The following is a 17,017-nucleotide window of genomic DNA, read 5'->3' on the forward strand; positions in this document are numbered from 1 at the left end:
CATTTCCCTGGTACATCTGGGACCCTAGCTTCCCCACCACTTGAGCAAAGTGAAGATGTCAAGAAAAAAGGCTCCAAATCGGATTGACACCCACCACTCCCCCCTTAATAAAGTTTATTATCAGCCAGTCTCTAATCCTTTTAAATCCCCCACAGCGGGGGAAGGGCTGAGATTAGGGGAGGTCAGTGTAATCCCAATGAATTTGTTACAGGAGGATTTAGCCAGCACCAGGGGACCAGATGGCCCAGGCCCAGCTCAGGAAAACAACCATTTTCCTTAATGATTTGTAACAAGGGTAAAAGGGCAGGAGAAATGGGGACAGCAGTGCTGGGGAGAGGTGGGGCACAGGGAGAAGAGGACGAGAGCACGAACAAAAAGGTGGTGACTTGGGTTTAATTCAAACTGTTAGAAAAATAGCCAGACAAGTCTCCAGACAAGATGCAAAGCAGTTGATGGGTGTAGGGGGAAGAGGCCAGCTGCCCTAACCCCCAAGATTAATGTCTTGGGCAGCAGTAGTATACCCCTATTCCTGGACAAGGGGCATCAGCTGCACCAAGCCTTGGTGATTCCTTACCTCTGCCCTTCTGGTCTGTTTGGGGCAAGGGCATCCAAGTGCCAGAAAGTGCTGCAGCAGGTTCCAGTTGCCCCACATGACACTGTGGAGGCCGCTCACAACTGCTGTGTTAAATTTAAAGTGAAATTAGCATTAGAGAAAAGAAACAGACACAGAAAGCCTGGGGGAGAGAACACATCTGTTTAGTTCCACACCAAGTGCAGCAGCAAGGCTGATAGGAAGAAGGGAGCTGAACATCATAGGATCATAGAAAGGTTGGGCTGGAGGAGACCTCACAAGGTCCAGTCATCTAGCCCCAAGCTCCATCCCTGAGTTCAGAGTGAAAACCTTCTTTAAAGATGGGTTGGGGCTCTTCTTCATGGCTACTTGAAGCTCGGGCCTGTGTTTGAAGTATGAGGAAGTTATGATAATGAATGTTTCCTATAAGGAGCTGGACTGAGACCCACCAGCTCAATCAATGTAGGCCTTCAAATGACTGGCAGATAGCAATTCCTCTGAACCATTTCACCAAATTAAAGCCTCTTCATTCATTTTCAGGTCAACCAGCCTCACTAGCTGAATTGCTACTCCAGCAGCAGGCCTCACAGCGAAGAGAAGAGAAATCAAGTAGAAACTTCCAGGTAGGGCTACTGGTATGCTAAGGGCTATTGAAGCATAGCAGCACAAATGCATCATGCTGTTTTCCAGCCACTCCATCTAGCTACCAGGGATGGGCCTCTGGAAACAGCCATGACCAGTCTTCACACTGCCAGGACAGAAGTGATGCGAGATTTTTGGTGGATTACAAGCAGGCAAAAGTGAGGGAAGGTGGAGGAGTTCTTCACAGTAGGACTTGTGAAGTTAATAGGTATGAAGGGAAAACCAGACTATAGATCACTTCAGTATAGTGCATGGGCTAGATACGAGGGGAGCACAGGAAGGAAAGAACCAAATCTTGGAGTTGGGGTGGGAAGTGGAGCATAAAGAACTTGTAAAAATATTTGTTAATTTGGATGAAAACTGATACAATCCAGTGTCTGGGTTAGAGCAAGGGGTTGTTTAGCTTTGAGGGTTATAGCAGAATAGAAGTGAGGGTTCAACGGTGGAGACAAAGATGCAGAGATGTGTACACAATGGAGGGTGTTAGGATCCTTTAAGCAGATTCCCACAGGCCACTCTGAGTGGAGCACCATGCAGCACAGCCTAGTTATGTCCAGAAGGGGAGGAACTGGAGCCAGGGTTTGCCAAAAAAGTGGCAGGGGGGGACAGTTGCTTGAAATAAACCAGAAGCAAGAGGCATTAAAGGTGCAAGGGGAAGTGACAACAGTAAAGAGGACAGGACATGAGGGCTGGACAGCTGGCAGAAATGGGTCCGGGCCCAGGTCCCAGTTGAACTGAATGAACAAGACTCATGTACAATGACTGAGAGGATCTTGCCCTGTGTCACCCACATTGAGACACATGAATGCAGCAGACTTTATACACACCCTGTGATTCAACACAACAGAACGTTTATTAACAAAAATAATTTATTCTACTAACACAAGCATAGACACAATGACAGCATGAGAAGCCAGGCACTTGGAGACTTTCTCTCTTCCAGAGAACAGGGAAGATGATGGATTACAAACCAACTCACCCCTTTAAAGAGAAGAAAGTTAAACCAAACCAACCTGTTGCTACAACAAAAAAATAAAAAGATACTCCTTCACCCACTACAGAGCAGAACTTTTTGAGCAGATTTCCTATCCCAAGGGCTACCAACCAAGCCAAAGGTAGGGTTCAGGGAGAGGCAGGCAGCACTCTGTCAGCTTTTCAAGACTGACACCAAGGTTGAGTGCATTTTTCAAAGGAGCAAAGAGATCAGCTATCCCAGCCCTGATTTTTATAAACACTGCTCAGAAGAGTCCCTGTTCCAACTCCCTTGCATCACATCTCAGTGCCAGAAGCATCTCTGTTGGCTCAGGGCAAACCTCAGAAGGGTCTACTTAAGGACAGGCAAAGCCCATGCAAGGGAAAGGAGAGAAGCAGAGGCCAGGTGGCTCCCAAGGGCACTGATGAGATGGAGTGGCTGAGAGCACAAGTGTTCTTGGGCTCCAACAGGTTGTCACCCAATTCCAAATTTCAGGACATTCGAACCTCATTCGCTTGCAATAAGAATAGAAGAGTTTTGGATGTTAAAAAAATAAAAATGGCAAGAGATGACAACAGCTCCATACTGTCTGCAGGAGAGGGAGCTGTAGTCACCTATTACTTGGGGCAAAACATGCATGGGTTAGCCACTGGTACTTTTACTGCTGCCTGAAATGGATCAGACCTCACAGCAGCAGAGGCAGCTGGGCTATTTTAAGCTCTCCCTCATCAGTGATAGGGTAGCACAGTTCCTTCCCCTCTTCCCAACCCCAGCAAACCCTTGGAGTGAGTACAGGAGGTCCTTCTTACCAATTTCAAAAGTATTGATTATTTCAGATGCCAAACTTGATCCCTCTTTAAAGGCACAAGACCTATGAAAAGAATCAAGTCCCTTTTAAGGGGTCTCAGATTGAGCAAACAAAATCTCCCATTCCTTTTGGAAATCTTGGTCTTAATTTTAGACTAGTTACCTAGCACCTTTGAAGATAACCTGCAAAGGAAGAACCAGGTGGATGGGGTCCCCAGGAAGTTGACAGCAGCTCTACTTTTCACAACATGCAGCTATCCAGAGGGAGACATACTGGTCATTATTTTTAGGATATAAGGCAAGGTCCTGCAGAGCTCACAATCTACACAGACATGTGAATGCAAGAAGGGGAATGTGTAGCCTGGAAGAACTGGATGAATGAGTGGGGATGATTTAGATATGACTCATCATTTCTATGATTTTCATTAGGATTCCTCCAGTCCAACTCCCCTTCTTCAGTTCAACATCAGCTGCAACATGATGTTTGTATTAAATAGAAGGATTGAATTAAACTACAAACACCAGCAAGCAAAACAGGTGTGGGGATGCAAGTCAGAAATTTAATGCCAGGACGTTAAAGTGCTCTTCATACAGGTGGGTCTGGGTTTGAACAAGATCCTGGGTGCAAATCTGGAAAACTGTGGTTGCCCAATTTTGGTTGCCCGGATTTTGAAACCAATAAGAGAGGACCCCGATGGGTGAAAGGATGTGCTAATGTGACATGGTCCTGGTCTCCTTATAAAGTAGGTAGGGCACAGACAGGCAATTATTTCAGGCCGAGGGCTGCTTACTGAGTTTTGGCAAGCCATTGAGGGCCACAGGACAGGCAGCCAGGGGCAGATAAATATTAATTTTCTAAATTTTTAGGGGCCCCATGGGCCAGATAGAATAGCTTGGCAGGCCGCATCCAGCCCATGGACCACATTTTGCCCACCCCTGAGGTAGGGGGTAGTGCTCTGATCTTAGGCAGCTCACAGGTTTGGAGCAGCCCAGGACTTCCAGTTAAAGATGGCCTGTAGCTTTTGACCGTACGGGGAGAGTTTTCTCCAAGACTGCCCCCACCTGGGACACTTATAGGAAACGCTGGTCCATTTTCTTCCCAGTGTGACAGGAACACTAGAAGGTGGGGCAACATGCCCACAGCAGAGGAACTGCAGCATGACCCAGATAACAGAATTCCCTCAATATTAGTGTAGCCCCAGACACAGAAGGGAGGGACAAGAAAAACTAAACACTCTTAACTACCACACAGGCTTACGAGGTATAAAATTAAAAGCTCTAGCAGAATTGTGCATGACCAAGCTGAAAGTGCAGTGACTTTTGACATATGATCTGAGGATGGAAGCTCTGAACTGCAGAAGCAGAAATCAAATATAAGCCCAGTGCACACCCCCATCCCTGCAAAAGAATGCAGACTTGGCATAGAAGAAACCCAACACTGCAGTGTAGTTGGGATTTCAAGACAGGGTTTAGGTGAGTCAGGTTAAGGACCCTTGTGGCTCACAACAAAAATCTTGGGTTGGGGGTGGAGAAAAGTTTCCAAGTCAGGATTTGGGAGATCTGCCTTAGCCCTAGTAATATGGTCAGAGTGGCACCTCCCAGCATTATGCATCTCTCAAGCACCAGTTCTCCTGTTTCTGTAAGGTGCTGTCTGTCTGGATGTCTGGAATATGAAAAGGAGTCTGATCAAACTCTTGGTTCAGCACGGGATACAAAAAACAGAAAAGCTCAAGAGATGCCTCACTATCCAGCCCTCCCACAGCCCTTCAGGGACAGTGGGAAGAGGCAGTTATGTTAATTGTTTACTCAAATGGTGCCTTATTTTCTACCCACTGTCTTCAAATTATGGTGATTTACCCTAAAACGGCCTGTTTTACCTTTCTAAAGCCAGTTCATCCAAAGGCAGGGTAGAACTGTAGTCTGCAGACCTGGTGTTTGCTAAAGAGGGTCTTCAAACTAGATCAGCAAGAGCAGGTTGGACCACCCTCTCAGCAATGGCTCTTATGCAATTTGTGATGGGCTTACCTGAAGTAACTTTCAAACTGAGATTTTCCTAGTGTCATTTGGTCCAAAGGGACAACACCACTCATAGCCTGAGCTCAGAAAGGAGGGAAGCCTGAGCTTCTCCGAACAAGGGGACAGCTAGAACTCTCCTGTTTCTCACAATTCTCTACAGCATTGCACCCCTTGCCCCAAACACCATCCCTATAGTGGTTTCAATGAATAACTCAGAGGAGCTGATGGTGATGGTTAAGGCTTCTGGATCCCTGAAGAAAAATAAGCCATGACTGCCCAACTGGGCACCACCATGTTTTTGCAGTGCCAAGGCCAGAGACCATTGAGCTGCCAGAAACATTCCAGAAATCTGCCAGCTGCACCCACTGCTATAGCAACCCTGCTGAAGAGTCAGGTGCCTCCCTGTTTCTTCAGATAAAGATACCCAGAAGGAACTGTCAGTACATGACCTGAAGTGCCTACCCCAAGCCCCTTCCCCAGTGGCCTCAGCTGCTCCCCAAATTCAGGCCTTATGCCACAGGAAAACCAGGGCGGCCCTTGCGGGACCTCAACCGCATGCGGAAGAAGGTGTACATGCCCAGCAGGCACACGGAGGAGAGGCAGTACAGGATGATGCACAGGCTGACATCCAGGCGGGAAAACCCCAGTCCCAGCACACGGAACCACTGTCTCTTCCTTAGACTGTCACTTCCCTCCTCCTCCAGGGCACCAACAAGCTGCTTGGAGTCCAGCCCTCGTCGCCTCAGGCGCTCCCAAGCAGCCACGTAGTCAAAGGCTTGGTGGCCATCATCATCTGCCATCAGCAGCGGTATGGTGTCCCTCTTGCTCAGCCGCCGTTTTCTGCTGGCTGCCAAGGCTGCTTCCTTCAGGGCTTTGCTCTTGAAGTGCTGCTCACTGAAGGAGTCCAGGTCCACAATGTCCTCCTCCAGCTCCTTCACCCTGGGGTTCATCCTGATGATGCTCGGCCTATGCAGCTCCTGTCTCTCCAGAACACTCACTTCCCTCTCCATCATCACTCCATCTGGCTCCTGTGCTCTCCTTTCTTCTGCTTCCTCCTCTTCTTCCATATCTTCTTCCCCCTTGTTCTCTCCTCTCTCTTTCCTCCGCATGTCTGCTCTTCCATCACCCATAACCTTCTCTCCACCTCCCACCTCCCAGCTCTGCCTTGCCAACAGGACTCTCTCAGGCTCTGTGTAATCAAAGTAGATATTGGCTGGTGAGTAATGGATCTTGAGGAAGCGCAGCACAGTTGGCTCATTCCACACGTGCTGTCCACTGACCTCGTTGTGGCAGGAGGGGCACATGTCTGGGGGAGGCCACTGCATCTTGGGGAATTTGGGGTCCTCCGTTAGGTCACCTGAACAAATCAGAGCAAACAAAGGTGTCAGGCACACTCCCAGATGGTTCTGCTGCAGCAGCGTGGCTTAGCACAGTAGGCAGAGCATTTACACTCCTGGCAGGAGATAGGCAATCTCAGAGAGGTGGCCCCTCTGCTGTCCTACTCAACTCCCACTGCATCAGAGCCCTGCAGCCCTAGCTCATCTCTCTGCTTTGCTCCAGCCAGGCCCCATTCACACCAAGCGGTGCAGGAAGTGTTCCACTGGGGACCAACCAACCCTACTGGAAAGTCATCCCCTTTTTCCCCTCTCCAGTCATCTGCAGCAGCAGCTCCTCTTAATATGCCTTTCAGGGGTGTGGCTGGGGGGAGACTGTAGCCTCCAACAATGCCAAGAACTGAGCTTCAGTTCTAGAGCTGATTTCACTGGAGACTTTCTGTCCAGAGACCCCTCCTTGCCCTCATCGACTAGTACAGGCACTGTCCACTATTTTAAAGAGCAACCAGGGGAAGATGTCACAGTGGCTTCATAAAAATTCAGCAAGCTCTTCCCTTTGCCCACCACTATACCAGACAGTCTCGCTTTCATTTAGTCATGTGGTCACACTGCTTGGGTCACTGGGTGAACTGTGTGCAGGGGGGAACTAAATGAATTCTGGGACTTTGGCCACCCACAATGACAGGGCCGTGGGGGGGAGGGAAGGCCACATTGACAAGAAGGAAGTCATTTGTTCATTTATCCCTAGGGCCAGGACACTAGTCTTCTCCCCCTTCAGCTGTCAATAGCTTTTGTCCCCTACTCCTCCCTACAGTGGACTCAAGAGGCACGTGGGAGGAGGGGGAGGGGTAGCGTCTGTGTGTCTGGGCAGGAGGGGAAGGAGAAGTTAAATGGAGCATTTGGAGAGATGTCTCAGGACCAGGGTCCGCCCAGGGCACGTGTCATCTTTTAAAGTGTCCTGTGGGAAGCCAGATAAGATTTAACTCCATCTCTAGGGCGGTCCCGGTCTCGGAGCAGCCAGCTGCTTGTTCCCTTAACCTCAGGGGCCTGTGAGCTCCACCCTCTCCTTGCCAACCTCTTTCTAGATTGCAGAGTTAACCTTTAGATACTCACTATGGGCTACTCACTCACTGCAGGCCTTGATTAACAAAATTTCAATTTGCTGGGGAGGGGCATGAAGGCACACTGCCTGGATTCAAGCTTTCCCCTTATCCCCAGCATTGCTTCCCAAGTGATTGGCAGCCTGCAAAGTGGTCGCTAAAAGAGGAAAGATCTCCCTGCACTATGGTGGAAGGGATGCTCTGTGTCACCAAACACCTGTACTGACTCAGCCACTTCTTAAAGTATTAATGGGCATCTGTGAAAGGTTCACTTTAAACCCAAGCCTTACAGCTTGGCTGTTCATGTGACCCTGATCCCCATCCCTCCTTCAGACAGGACTGGGCGGTCTGGACCCTTCTTATCAGGGATAGGGAAAAATCCCATGCTCCCCATGCCTCTCCCAAGCTGTTGCCAATACCAGTGGCAGGATCATTACCTGCCAGCCGCGCGTTGGCCCGGTTGTGTCTTGACCAAAGCCACAGGATGGCTTCATCCAGGCTCTTCACTTGGTTCATGGACTCTGCTGCCATGGCTTCAAAGTGCTTCGAGCAGGTTTGGCAACCAAAGAAGTAACGGATGTAGCCTCTCATAGCGCCAAGGACCTCTAACGGCTCTGGTGGAGGAGATAAGACAGCCCTGTCAGTGTAGCATGCAGGGCTGGGGATACCTTATGTCTCAGAGGGATGTGGTGCCACTGCATGTACCTTACTATCCAAACAGCCACCAAGCTACCTTGGATCCTGCAGAACAGGATCTACAATCCCTTTAATTTCCTCCTGGCAGCCTCCCAGCTCTCTGAAGTTAAAGTGCATTCAGGAGACTAAACACCTCCAGAGCAGGCAGCCTTGGGTACACTGACCCATCTGAAAGCTCTATGTGGGGCAAAGCCAGGGGCCAGCCAAACAAGCAAGCTTTCTTGGCACTTGGGACCCCTGTCAGGGCCAGAAGCCAAAGATGGAACAAGCTTTTTTAGTAATTCCTGCAGCTTCAAAATTCCCTCCCCTTGACAAACACAGCCACCTCAATGTAGCCATTCCTGATTGCCATCTAATTCCAGAGAAAATTTTCAGTTCTGACAACTCTGCCTCTGCTGGAACATGCCTTATTTGCCCCCAAAAGCTAAGGCCATTCTAAGGCCTTTTGACTTGAGGAGAATTTGGGCCTGCTTGACAGGATAGTTTCCCCAACCCTTTCTGTATGGGCACAACAGCTGTTATATTTGAACTGGGTACACAGACAGGGTGTGTCTTTACCTGCAGTCCGTGCTTTGTACTTTGATGCCTGAACTGTCAGTAGGTGGAATAAGGTCCAGAGAGAACAGGGATACCCTCGGAAGTGAGGCTTACTGCCCTGGCATCCTACCCATGTCATACTGTGTGTCAGTACTGCTGGTTTTGGAGCCTGATGGGGAAAAACAGACAGGGATGATTTTGCTGGAACAACCCCAGTGATAAACCAGGAGATAAAGGGAGGCAACAGCAGAAGGCTGAACTCCAGTGAGACAACAGACACACATGCCATCTCCCCACCCCACAACAGGGCTGATTGGAAACATTCTCCAAGTGCCTTACATTTTTTTTATTCTTCAAGGCTTCCTCTAAGGCACTGCAGGAAATATTTGATTGTTTCTGGTTCTTCAGCCAGGTGTCCAGAGAGCCCAGGAAGTTCTTGACATAGGGACGTCCAGGAAAGTACTGCAGGCAAAAACAAAAACAAAAAAAAACAGAGAAGGATGTATGATGAAGGAGAACAGCCTCAACCCTGGTTGTGACTGAGGTGAGCACAGATATAGTGGAGATCCTTGACTTTGGTTCCAGGAAAGTCAGAAGGAGTTAGACCTTTGGGGAGTAACATAACAGAAATCTTCATGCAACAACTAACTCAGTTTCCTAGCAATGTCCTGCTGTGCCCTAGTGCTCTCTGCAAACCTCCTTCAGACAAAAGTGGAGAGCACAGTGAGACACTGCTTGGGAGAAACTCTCAGCTATGACAGTCTCAGGCAATCCCAGGATGGGAATGATAACAGAACGTTGGCTGTGAGAGAGCTCACAGGTACCCGAGGCCCAGGTCTGCCCAGCTGGTTATGAAGGGACCCTTCGGTCATGATTCAAGCAGCTAATGTTGGGAGGGCTTTTCATTTGTATTCAAAGTGCTGCCCACGCAAACAAGTCAGTCCTGTGGGCCAAGAGCCAAGATCCAAATCTCAATTGTAGCTCCAAATAGTCTCTGAGGAACACAGAAAGCTACTTTGACAATAAGTCAACTCAAATCCGATTAGTATCAGCACTTTAAAACCACAAGCACTCCAGGGACAGGAGAAGTGAGTGACACACACACAAGCAGGAAGAGAGACCCATATCACACAGAGGCAGACACATGGAGACAGGCAGGGCTGAAGGACAAAAACAGCAGGCGAGCAAATAGGAGAAGAATGAATGAAAGAAGAGAGGCAAAGAGTGTTGGGATATCACTCATCTGTTCTACATGGACAACCTGTTATGCTATACAAGGGAAACACAGGCAAATGGACTTAATCCACCCAGGGGGGCAGCCATTAATTTCTAACCCTGACATTTCTGTTGGAAAACTGCAACCATCCTCCCGTCCTCTCTAAAGGTACTGTAAAGGTGGAAACAGACATCACCTTTGTGCCACCATAAACATTTTCACGGCAGTACAAAGGCCAAGCATACAGATGTCCACGACCCTTGTCGCAACACAAGTGCCTAAATTTGTGGTCACAACGTAGGTAGGAGTCATTTGTACCACTATTTTGCAGTAGATCTGTGTCTGCTTTAAGGCAGGAGAGTACAGGAAGCCTGGAGTTGCTTTCCAGCCACCCCAGGCAGGCATTCCAGGGTTTCAGGAGCCCGATCCTGCATGCTCTGGAAATTCCCATTGGATTCTCTGGTGTCACATCTCTGCAGCATCCTCTGGAGTTTCCCTAACTGCAGAGGCACAGCAGCAGGTTCCCCAGGCGTACCTCTGCCAGCCAGGAAAACTGAGGTTCCCTCATTTGTAGAGATGTGCCATGCCCTAGTGTACTCCCACAGGATTGGGCCCCAGCCACTCCCAGAAGTGGCAGAGGCATGACCCTGTGGGACAATAGGCAATGTCCGTTTCACGCAATGAAGAGTCAGGACACATCCTGGCACAGTTGATCTGCTTCATTTGGCAACATCTGTTTATACCCCAAGATGCTGGAGATGCAGGCTGGGTGCCACAACATGATTTTCTACTTTAAAAAAAATCAAAATTAATACTTCCCTCCACACCAAGACATCCTTAGTTTAAATGTCTCCTGAAACAGCAATAGTTATAGCCAGAGCTGACGAACACAGAAGAGAAGGCAAATTCTGTGGACTGGAGCAGATTAAGTTGTTCTAGGTGGCTAGGCAGACAAGGTTCTTTGGGTGAATCTGATATATTTTATTAGACCAACTTAAATAGTTGGAAAACAATTTTTAAGCAAGCTTTTGGGTTCAAAGGTGGCTAGAACATTGCAATCCTGGTGGTACTGCTCCGTCTAGTGGCCAATGTCTGAAATACCACTGTTCAATGCTCAGCACCAGCTATTTCCAAACTAAGAACAGATTGGCGTAAATGTTGATACGGAGAGAGCAGCACAGGAGGGAGGCTGCAAAGCCACCATTCCTCCCTCAGCAGCAGCTCACGATCTATGAACTTTGCTGGGAGACAGAAGATGGTGAGCTGGACTCGTTGTGCATTTCTCAAATCCTCTGTTGCGTATCTCTGAAGACTAAAAGCTGACATTGCTACTGCTGTTAGATATCATCACAGGCATTTCTCAGTATAGACTGCTCCTTTCATAGTCATGCCCTCCTCACACAGCTCTTCAAATGCATCTTTTCCTGACCTGCAGCACCCCTAGCTAGTCAGCCCTAGTGCTTTTACATGCAGAGCCTGCCAGCTTCACCTGTTAGTAATGGTCCAGTCTGGTAATGCGCAAAAGGAACTAAGGTCTAAGCTGAGAACCTAAGACTCACTGCACTCATGACTTATATTTAGGTTCAAAGATTTTAAGGCTGCAAGTGACAGTTATAATAACTTACTTAGACCTCCTGTGAAACCAGGCAGAAAGTCTCACCTGGTAATTTCTGCAACAGGTCCAGAACTTCAATCTGAGCTACAGCATCCCTTCTAACCAGCTTGTCTTGATGAAATGTCTGCAAACCTCAGAGATTCTACCTTACTCTAGCTAAGTTATTCCAATGGTTACACACTGTAATGCAGCGGTTGGCAAACTTTAGAAGCTGTAGGCTGGAAAATCCTGGGGCTCCAGTCCAATGCAGGCCAGGGGGCTTCAGCAGCACATTAGTGGCAAAGGTCTTTGTTTGCAGGCCAGGCAGCTGGGAAGCTGTAGTCATGGCACTGCCACTTCCCCACACCCCCCATCCCTGGCTACAATGGGGATATAACTTCCAGCCAGTGAGTACCTGAGCTGGAGATAGGCAGCTGAAAGCTGCATCTACACTATCACCACTTCTGCCTGTCCACGCCATCACCTCCTGAATGTGGCATGGGTGCAGTTTCCAGATGCTTAGCCCTGGCATGGAACCCCTCCAGTTCCATGGACCATCCCCTATCCAAATGTTAAACACGTGCACCTTATTTCTAGGCTGAGCATGCCCAGCATCTGCTTCTGACACTGGGATTCACAAGCATATAGTTTGTGCAAGATTTAAGAACCCTTTACTATCAGGAATTTCTTACCGAGCTTTTAGACCACTGCCAGGTCACCTCTTAACCTGCTCTTGACTACATTATATACACCAGGTTTCTTAAATCTCTCACTACAAAGGCATGTTTTCTAGAACCTTAAAGCATTCTTGAAGCTCTTCTCAGAGCTTCTTCCAAGCTTTTCAGGCCCAGACCCAAGCCTCTAAAGAAAACAGGATAATAGGCCACCCCAAAGGCACTTCTATGGATACCAGAATGTTTCTAAAAGATTGATCAGCAGTCATTTTATATCACAGTAAAATAGCTCCTTATGAGCAGTAAAGTGGGTGGAGTGGGGGAAAAGGTAAAGGGAGGGAACCTTGATCCAGTGAAAGAGGATTTCAAAGGACTTAGTGTCTTGTGAAACAAAAAATCATGGAAGTCGGGGCGGTGGAGAGAGTCAAAATGTTTCAAAGTGACTGGCTATGGGGGGGGATTATGTAGGAGACTGTAGACAGCTCCCAGGTCATCCATATACCATAGTTAAGAAGAGGTGTTCCCAACACTTCAAAGGCTGCTGAGCACAGAAAGCACTGGTTGGTAACTCTCTGATGATATAGCCAGTTCACATGCAGAAGCAGAGACAGGAGCAGGAAACTGGAGGAAACATATTGCATTGTGGTAGAGGTGGGAGACACATCATTGCCACAGGGACTTCACTTTGTGGTAGTTCGAAGGAGGTGGTTGTGAATTGTGAATATGGCAATGTGGGTTTTCAAAGCTGTGGTTTATAAGAAGGGTTGGTAGGACTGATTAGTCCAGATTTGGGAGGGGGGGAGGTTTCATTCCCAGCTCAGTGGATGATCCATTCCTAGTTCCTGAAATATTTAGACTAAGGACCCAACCACAGTTCCTAAAGCAGGTTCACACATGACCATCATTCAAATGGGTTTGTTATAGTCTGGCTAGGGTATAGGTATGTTTAAAGCACAGAGGAAGGAAAGGTTGTTAAATCAGGTCAGAATGTGATATTTAGAAACAGGTTGAGCCCTCCTCCTCGGCCAACCAAACCAGGAAACACTGATTTATCTGGAACCCTGATCAACCAGCCTGTGAGGGGACAAGTGTAGGTTCACTTGCTAGACTACCTCTCCTCTAATCTGACATGATGGGGCAGCCTACCAATTGCCGTGATAACAGTGAGACAACTGTCAAATGTCTCATTTCTTACATCAGGAACACAAGGCTTTTACTACTGGGATGAGGAGGCAACTGGACCATCCAGCCATTTGAAGCCATGACTGGCTGAAGAGTGCTTAGTGCTCACCTTGGCCAGCACTGTCACATAGTGTTTCAGGGCTGCCAGCCGCTCTCCCTCTAGGACAGAGAACCTCTCTATCTCTCCCCGCAGGGAATAGTGTAATGCAGATTCCAGGTCAGCCATGTAGAGCTTGGAGCTGGAAAGAAAAAGCAACATGTTAATTTAGCAAGCCTGCCTATAGGAAGAGAACTGTTTTGCTCTGCTCTGGCAAAAAGCCACGGCCATTTCCCCAAGACTTCTTCTGCCTGCAAGAAAAAGCCACTTTACAAACTTGAGTCCTAATCCTTTGTCTCATGAGAAGAAGGAAGAGTTCAGTTACAATTTGCAGTCTATCTTCACCCTCAGGGCTGGAGCCTGTACTACCCTGGCTGGACATGCACATTGCTGGGGTTATTTGACCCCAGCAGTCTTTCCTGCCCAGAGCAGGGGTACTGGACCCAATAATCTCACAAGGTCCCTTCCAGCCCTAAACATCTGTGAATGCTACAGACTTGCCAATAATTCAGCTGAAAATTCTTCTATTACAATGAAAAGCTAAGCACTACTATACAGATTACTCCAAGTGTGCACTAGAAGTAACATCCCACATCATGACACTATTTTACTAAAGCAACATTTGCACAGAAATATTAGGAATAAACATTGAACAGCACTCAAAGCCATGACTAAGCCACCTAGGAGTCCCGAGAAGCATGACAGTGTTGTTCCATTAGTTGCTATTAATAGCAAAGAACCCTTCTCTTTCAGTTTCTTTTACCTGTTAAATTTCCAATTATATCATCTACTTCTGGGGTACTAGTCTCCCAGAAATGGTTCAGAACCTAGGCTGCAGATGTCCATTCTTCCTTCAGGGGCACCATACTAACCTTACCAAGACAGAACTGGCCATCAACCTAATCTCTATATTCCTCTCACTCTCTCTTCCAAGGATGCCTTGTTTTTCCATCCTAAAAGAGGAGCCTTCCAGGCCCTTAATTATACACCTTTGCTGTTCTTAAAACTTGCTGGTGCCCAAGGGCCCCATATGTTTTCACCTTCCTTTCTTATCTAACTGTTCTGGTACTTTTTGCTCTAACAAAGTTCATAAAATCATTAGCACCTTAACTCCTTTTTCTGTCTTTCAGTACACAGCCCATTGCTTTTTGGAAGTTTTGGTTCACACTTGTACATAACACAAATTCTACCCCTTACATAAACAACATTACATTTCTAATTTTTTAAAAATAAAAGCACACCCTTTGAATTGCATTCAAATTACCTAGCTGGATGCCAAATCCTACAAACTCCTTTCAGCTTCCAGAGGACATCATCACTCATCTCTCCCTGACAGTGATTCTCACCCGCGGTGCCATGGCATCCTTTCAAGGGAGTGCTATAGGATGCCATGCAGTGTTAGCACCTGTTGTGTGTACAAATATGATTCAGAAGATAAACCCAGAGATTTCAAACGGGAATTCATCATTTTAAAAGCATTCTGACCTGTCATGGTCTTTCTGAGTTCTTTGCAACAGCAGAATTGCTCTTTTATTTTTCTGAATTAAAAAAAGTGAAAATTAAGAACTGACATTTTCTGATGGTGCCTTGTGCCTAACAAGGTTGAGAACCACTGATTTATGGGTATGATGATTAGCCTCTGGTGCCAAGACCCAAATGGTCTGATCCCTGTTTTGCACAGGGAGAAGAGTCATAATAGTTTTGTTCCTAAGGGTTTCTCAGATTGGCATAATTATGCTGGGAGAGCCCTCTAGTGGACATAAGGCACATGGCACTAGAAAAGGGTTTTTTTCCTGCCTGTTTAGCTACACCACCTCTTCAACTCAGCAAGCTAAGCTGACAAAAGCCCTTCTTCTGATGGTACAGCTGTATCCAGATGGGCAGAGGAAGGGGGCTGCTGCTGCTGCCACACTGGCTACAGGGTGCTATATTTCACACCACTGGTTGACACAGCTCTGCCAGGAAAACTGTTGTGTAAACTAAGCCTCAGACAGCTCCCCAGCCCTGCCAATGGGGCTGCTCCTCACAGCAAAGCCATCAGCAGGGGTACCTTTCAGATCCATGAAAAAAAACATGCAGGTAATGAAGGGGGCAGAATCAGATACAGGATCCCCTCAGTGACCTTTCTACAATGATACTGATATCAGCTGAGGAGGAGAGATGCTCCCCTCTGAGCAGAAGGGGTGGGAGGCAACTTCATCTTCAGCTGCTGGGAGCCCAGGGTGGTAAGAAGGCCTGTGGGGAGAAGCAGCACTGGGAATGACCACACCTCTTCCAGCCAGAGGTGACTCACACTACTCTAAATCATATGCTCTAAGCCTTTAAAAAAGGCACTTGCACATGCACTTCAGCAATGAAACTAGCACATTCTCTATTCTATTATTTACACAAAGGCACATCGCCTCTGCCCAACCATGTTCTGATCACATGCTCTGTCTCTGGTCTCCCATGTGTGTGGGACATCACATCCAGCAGCTCCCAGCCCCTCTGAATTACCAAAAGTAGTTAAAGATTTGAATCCCCAACTCATACTGACACCTGTTTAATGACAGCACTCTCAAAACCATATTCACTGCTATCCATTTACCTTACATGTCATAAAAAGTGACCCCTGTGGTCCTTTCCTAATAGCCTAAACCAGTATCTTGCATCTCCCAGCATTTTTTGCATTTTTTTTCCTCTGGTTCCACTCAGCAGTGTAAACTAGATGCTAACTGTGGCCTGCCCTGAAGGTCAACTGATCTCAGCCCTGTTGAACACAGGCGCACATTCTGAGAGCAAGGTCCAGAGCTGGAAATACCTTTAATAAAGAATGCCCTAATTCAAGCACCCTCTCTCTCAAACTTGGGAAATGTTAACACCACCCCTTCACAACTGCAGGTAGAACAGGGAAGAGAACCAGGTCCAATACCAGCCAGGGCTTGAGGCTGACACAGCCAGTCAGCATTTTTGTACAAAGTAGTCAGTGCAGACTCTTGGAGTACAATTGCTCCCTACATGCTTGACTTGAACACAGATTTCAACACGTGAATAGTCTTAAGGTGCAGCCCCCTGCAGAGCACGGGCAAGGAATGGAACCAGCAGGAGCAAATACTAGCCACTTCACACAGGCCTATTCAGTAGCTCTTGGAGGCTTGGTCAACAATTGCTTCAGCGGTGCATGCCCCTTTCCATCTATACCTGATGTCCCGAATTGATTCTGCCAAATCACCCAGGCCCATCCCCCACCCACTCTCCCTAATGGCTGCCCCGCCTGCCCCAGGTCCCAGCACTTGGAAAAAAAAAGCCCCCATGCACTGGGTGCTGTGGGGGGGTGGGGGGGGCGCGATCCCCACGGCCCCCCATTGTGTGGGGAGCTCTGCATGAGCCCCCTGACCACCTGCCCCAGCCCCCCACATGGCTTCCCCGCCTGCTGCAGCTCCAGCCCTTTAAGAAAAAAAACCCAAAACCCTGAACTCGCCAGTTCCTGCCCGGCGGGGATTGATCCCCGCTGCCCCACGCCACATAGGGGGCTCTGCACGAGCCCCACAAAGCCCCGAGGCTGCCACAGGAGCTGGGGAGTCCCAGGGCTCTTTTCG

At 48.0% G+C, this 17,017-nt stretch overlaps 1 protein-coding gene across 1 annotated transcript in view; it reads right to left on the reverse strand.

The window, feature by feature from the left end:
- Positions 1 to 1,226: 1,226 nt before the first annotated feature.
- The window catches only part of LOC102374695 (sulfhydryl oxidase 1-like), a 60,308-nt gene continuing 44,517 nt past the window's right edge, over positions 1,227 to 17,017 (reverse strand). Inside the window, exons 11-15 of the mRNA XM_006037491.3 lie at positions 13,452 to 13,581; positions 9,016 to 9,138; positions 8,698 to 8,845; positions 7,881 to 8,057; positions 1,227 to 6,366 (exon numbers count right to left, since the gene is read on the reverse strand). Of these exons, the coding sequence (XP_006037553.1) occupies positions 5,519 to 6,366; positions 7,881 to 8,057; positions 8,698 to 8,845; positions 9,016 to 9,138; positions 13,452 to 13,581 (1,426 nt within the window). The 3' untranslated portion in view covers positions 1,227 to 5,518. The remainder of the gene's footprint in view (positions 6,367 to 7,880; positions 8,058 to 8,697; positions 8,846 to 9,015; positions 9,139 to 13,451; positions 13,582 to 17,017) is intronic.

Source organism: Alligator sinensis, unplaced genomic scaffold (assembly GCF_000455745.1).
Source record: "Alligator sinensis unplaced genomic scaffold, ASM45574v1 scaffold2165_1, whole genome shotgun sequence".
Lineage (NCBI taxonomy): Eukaryota > Metazoa > Chordata > Crocodylia > Alligatoridae > Alligator > Alligator sinensis.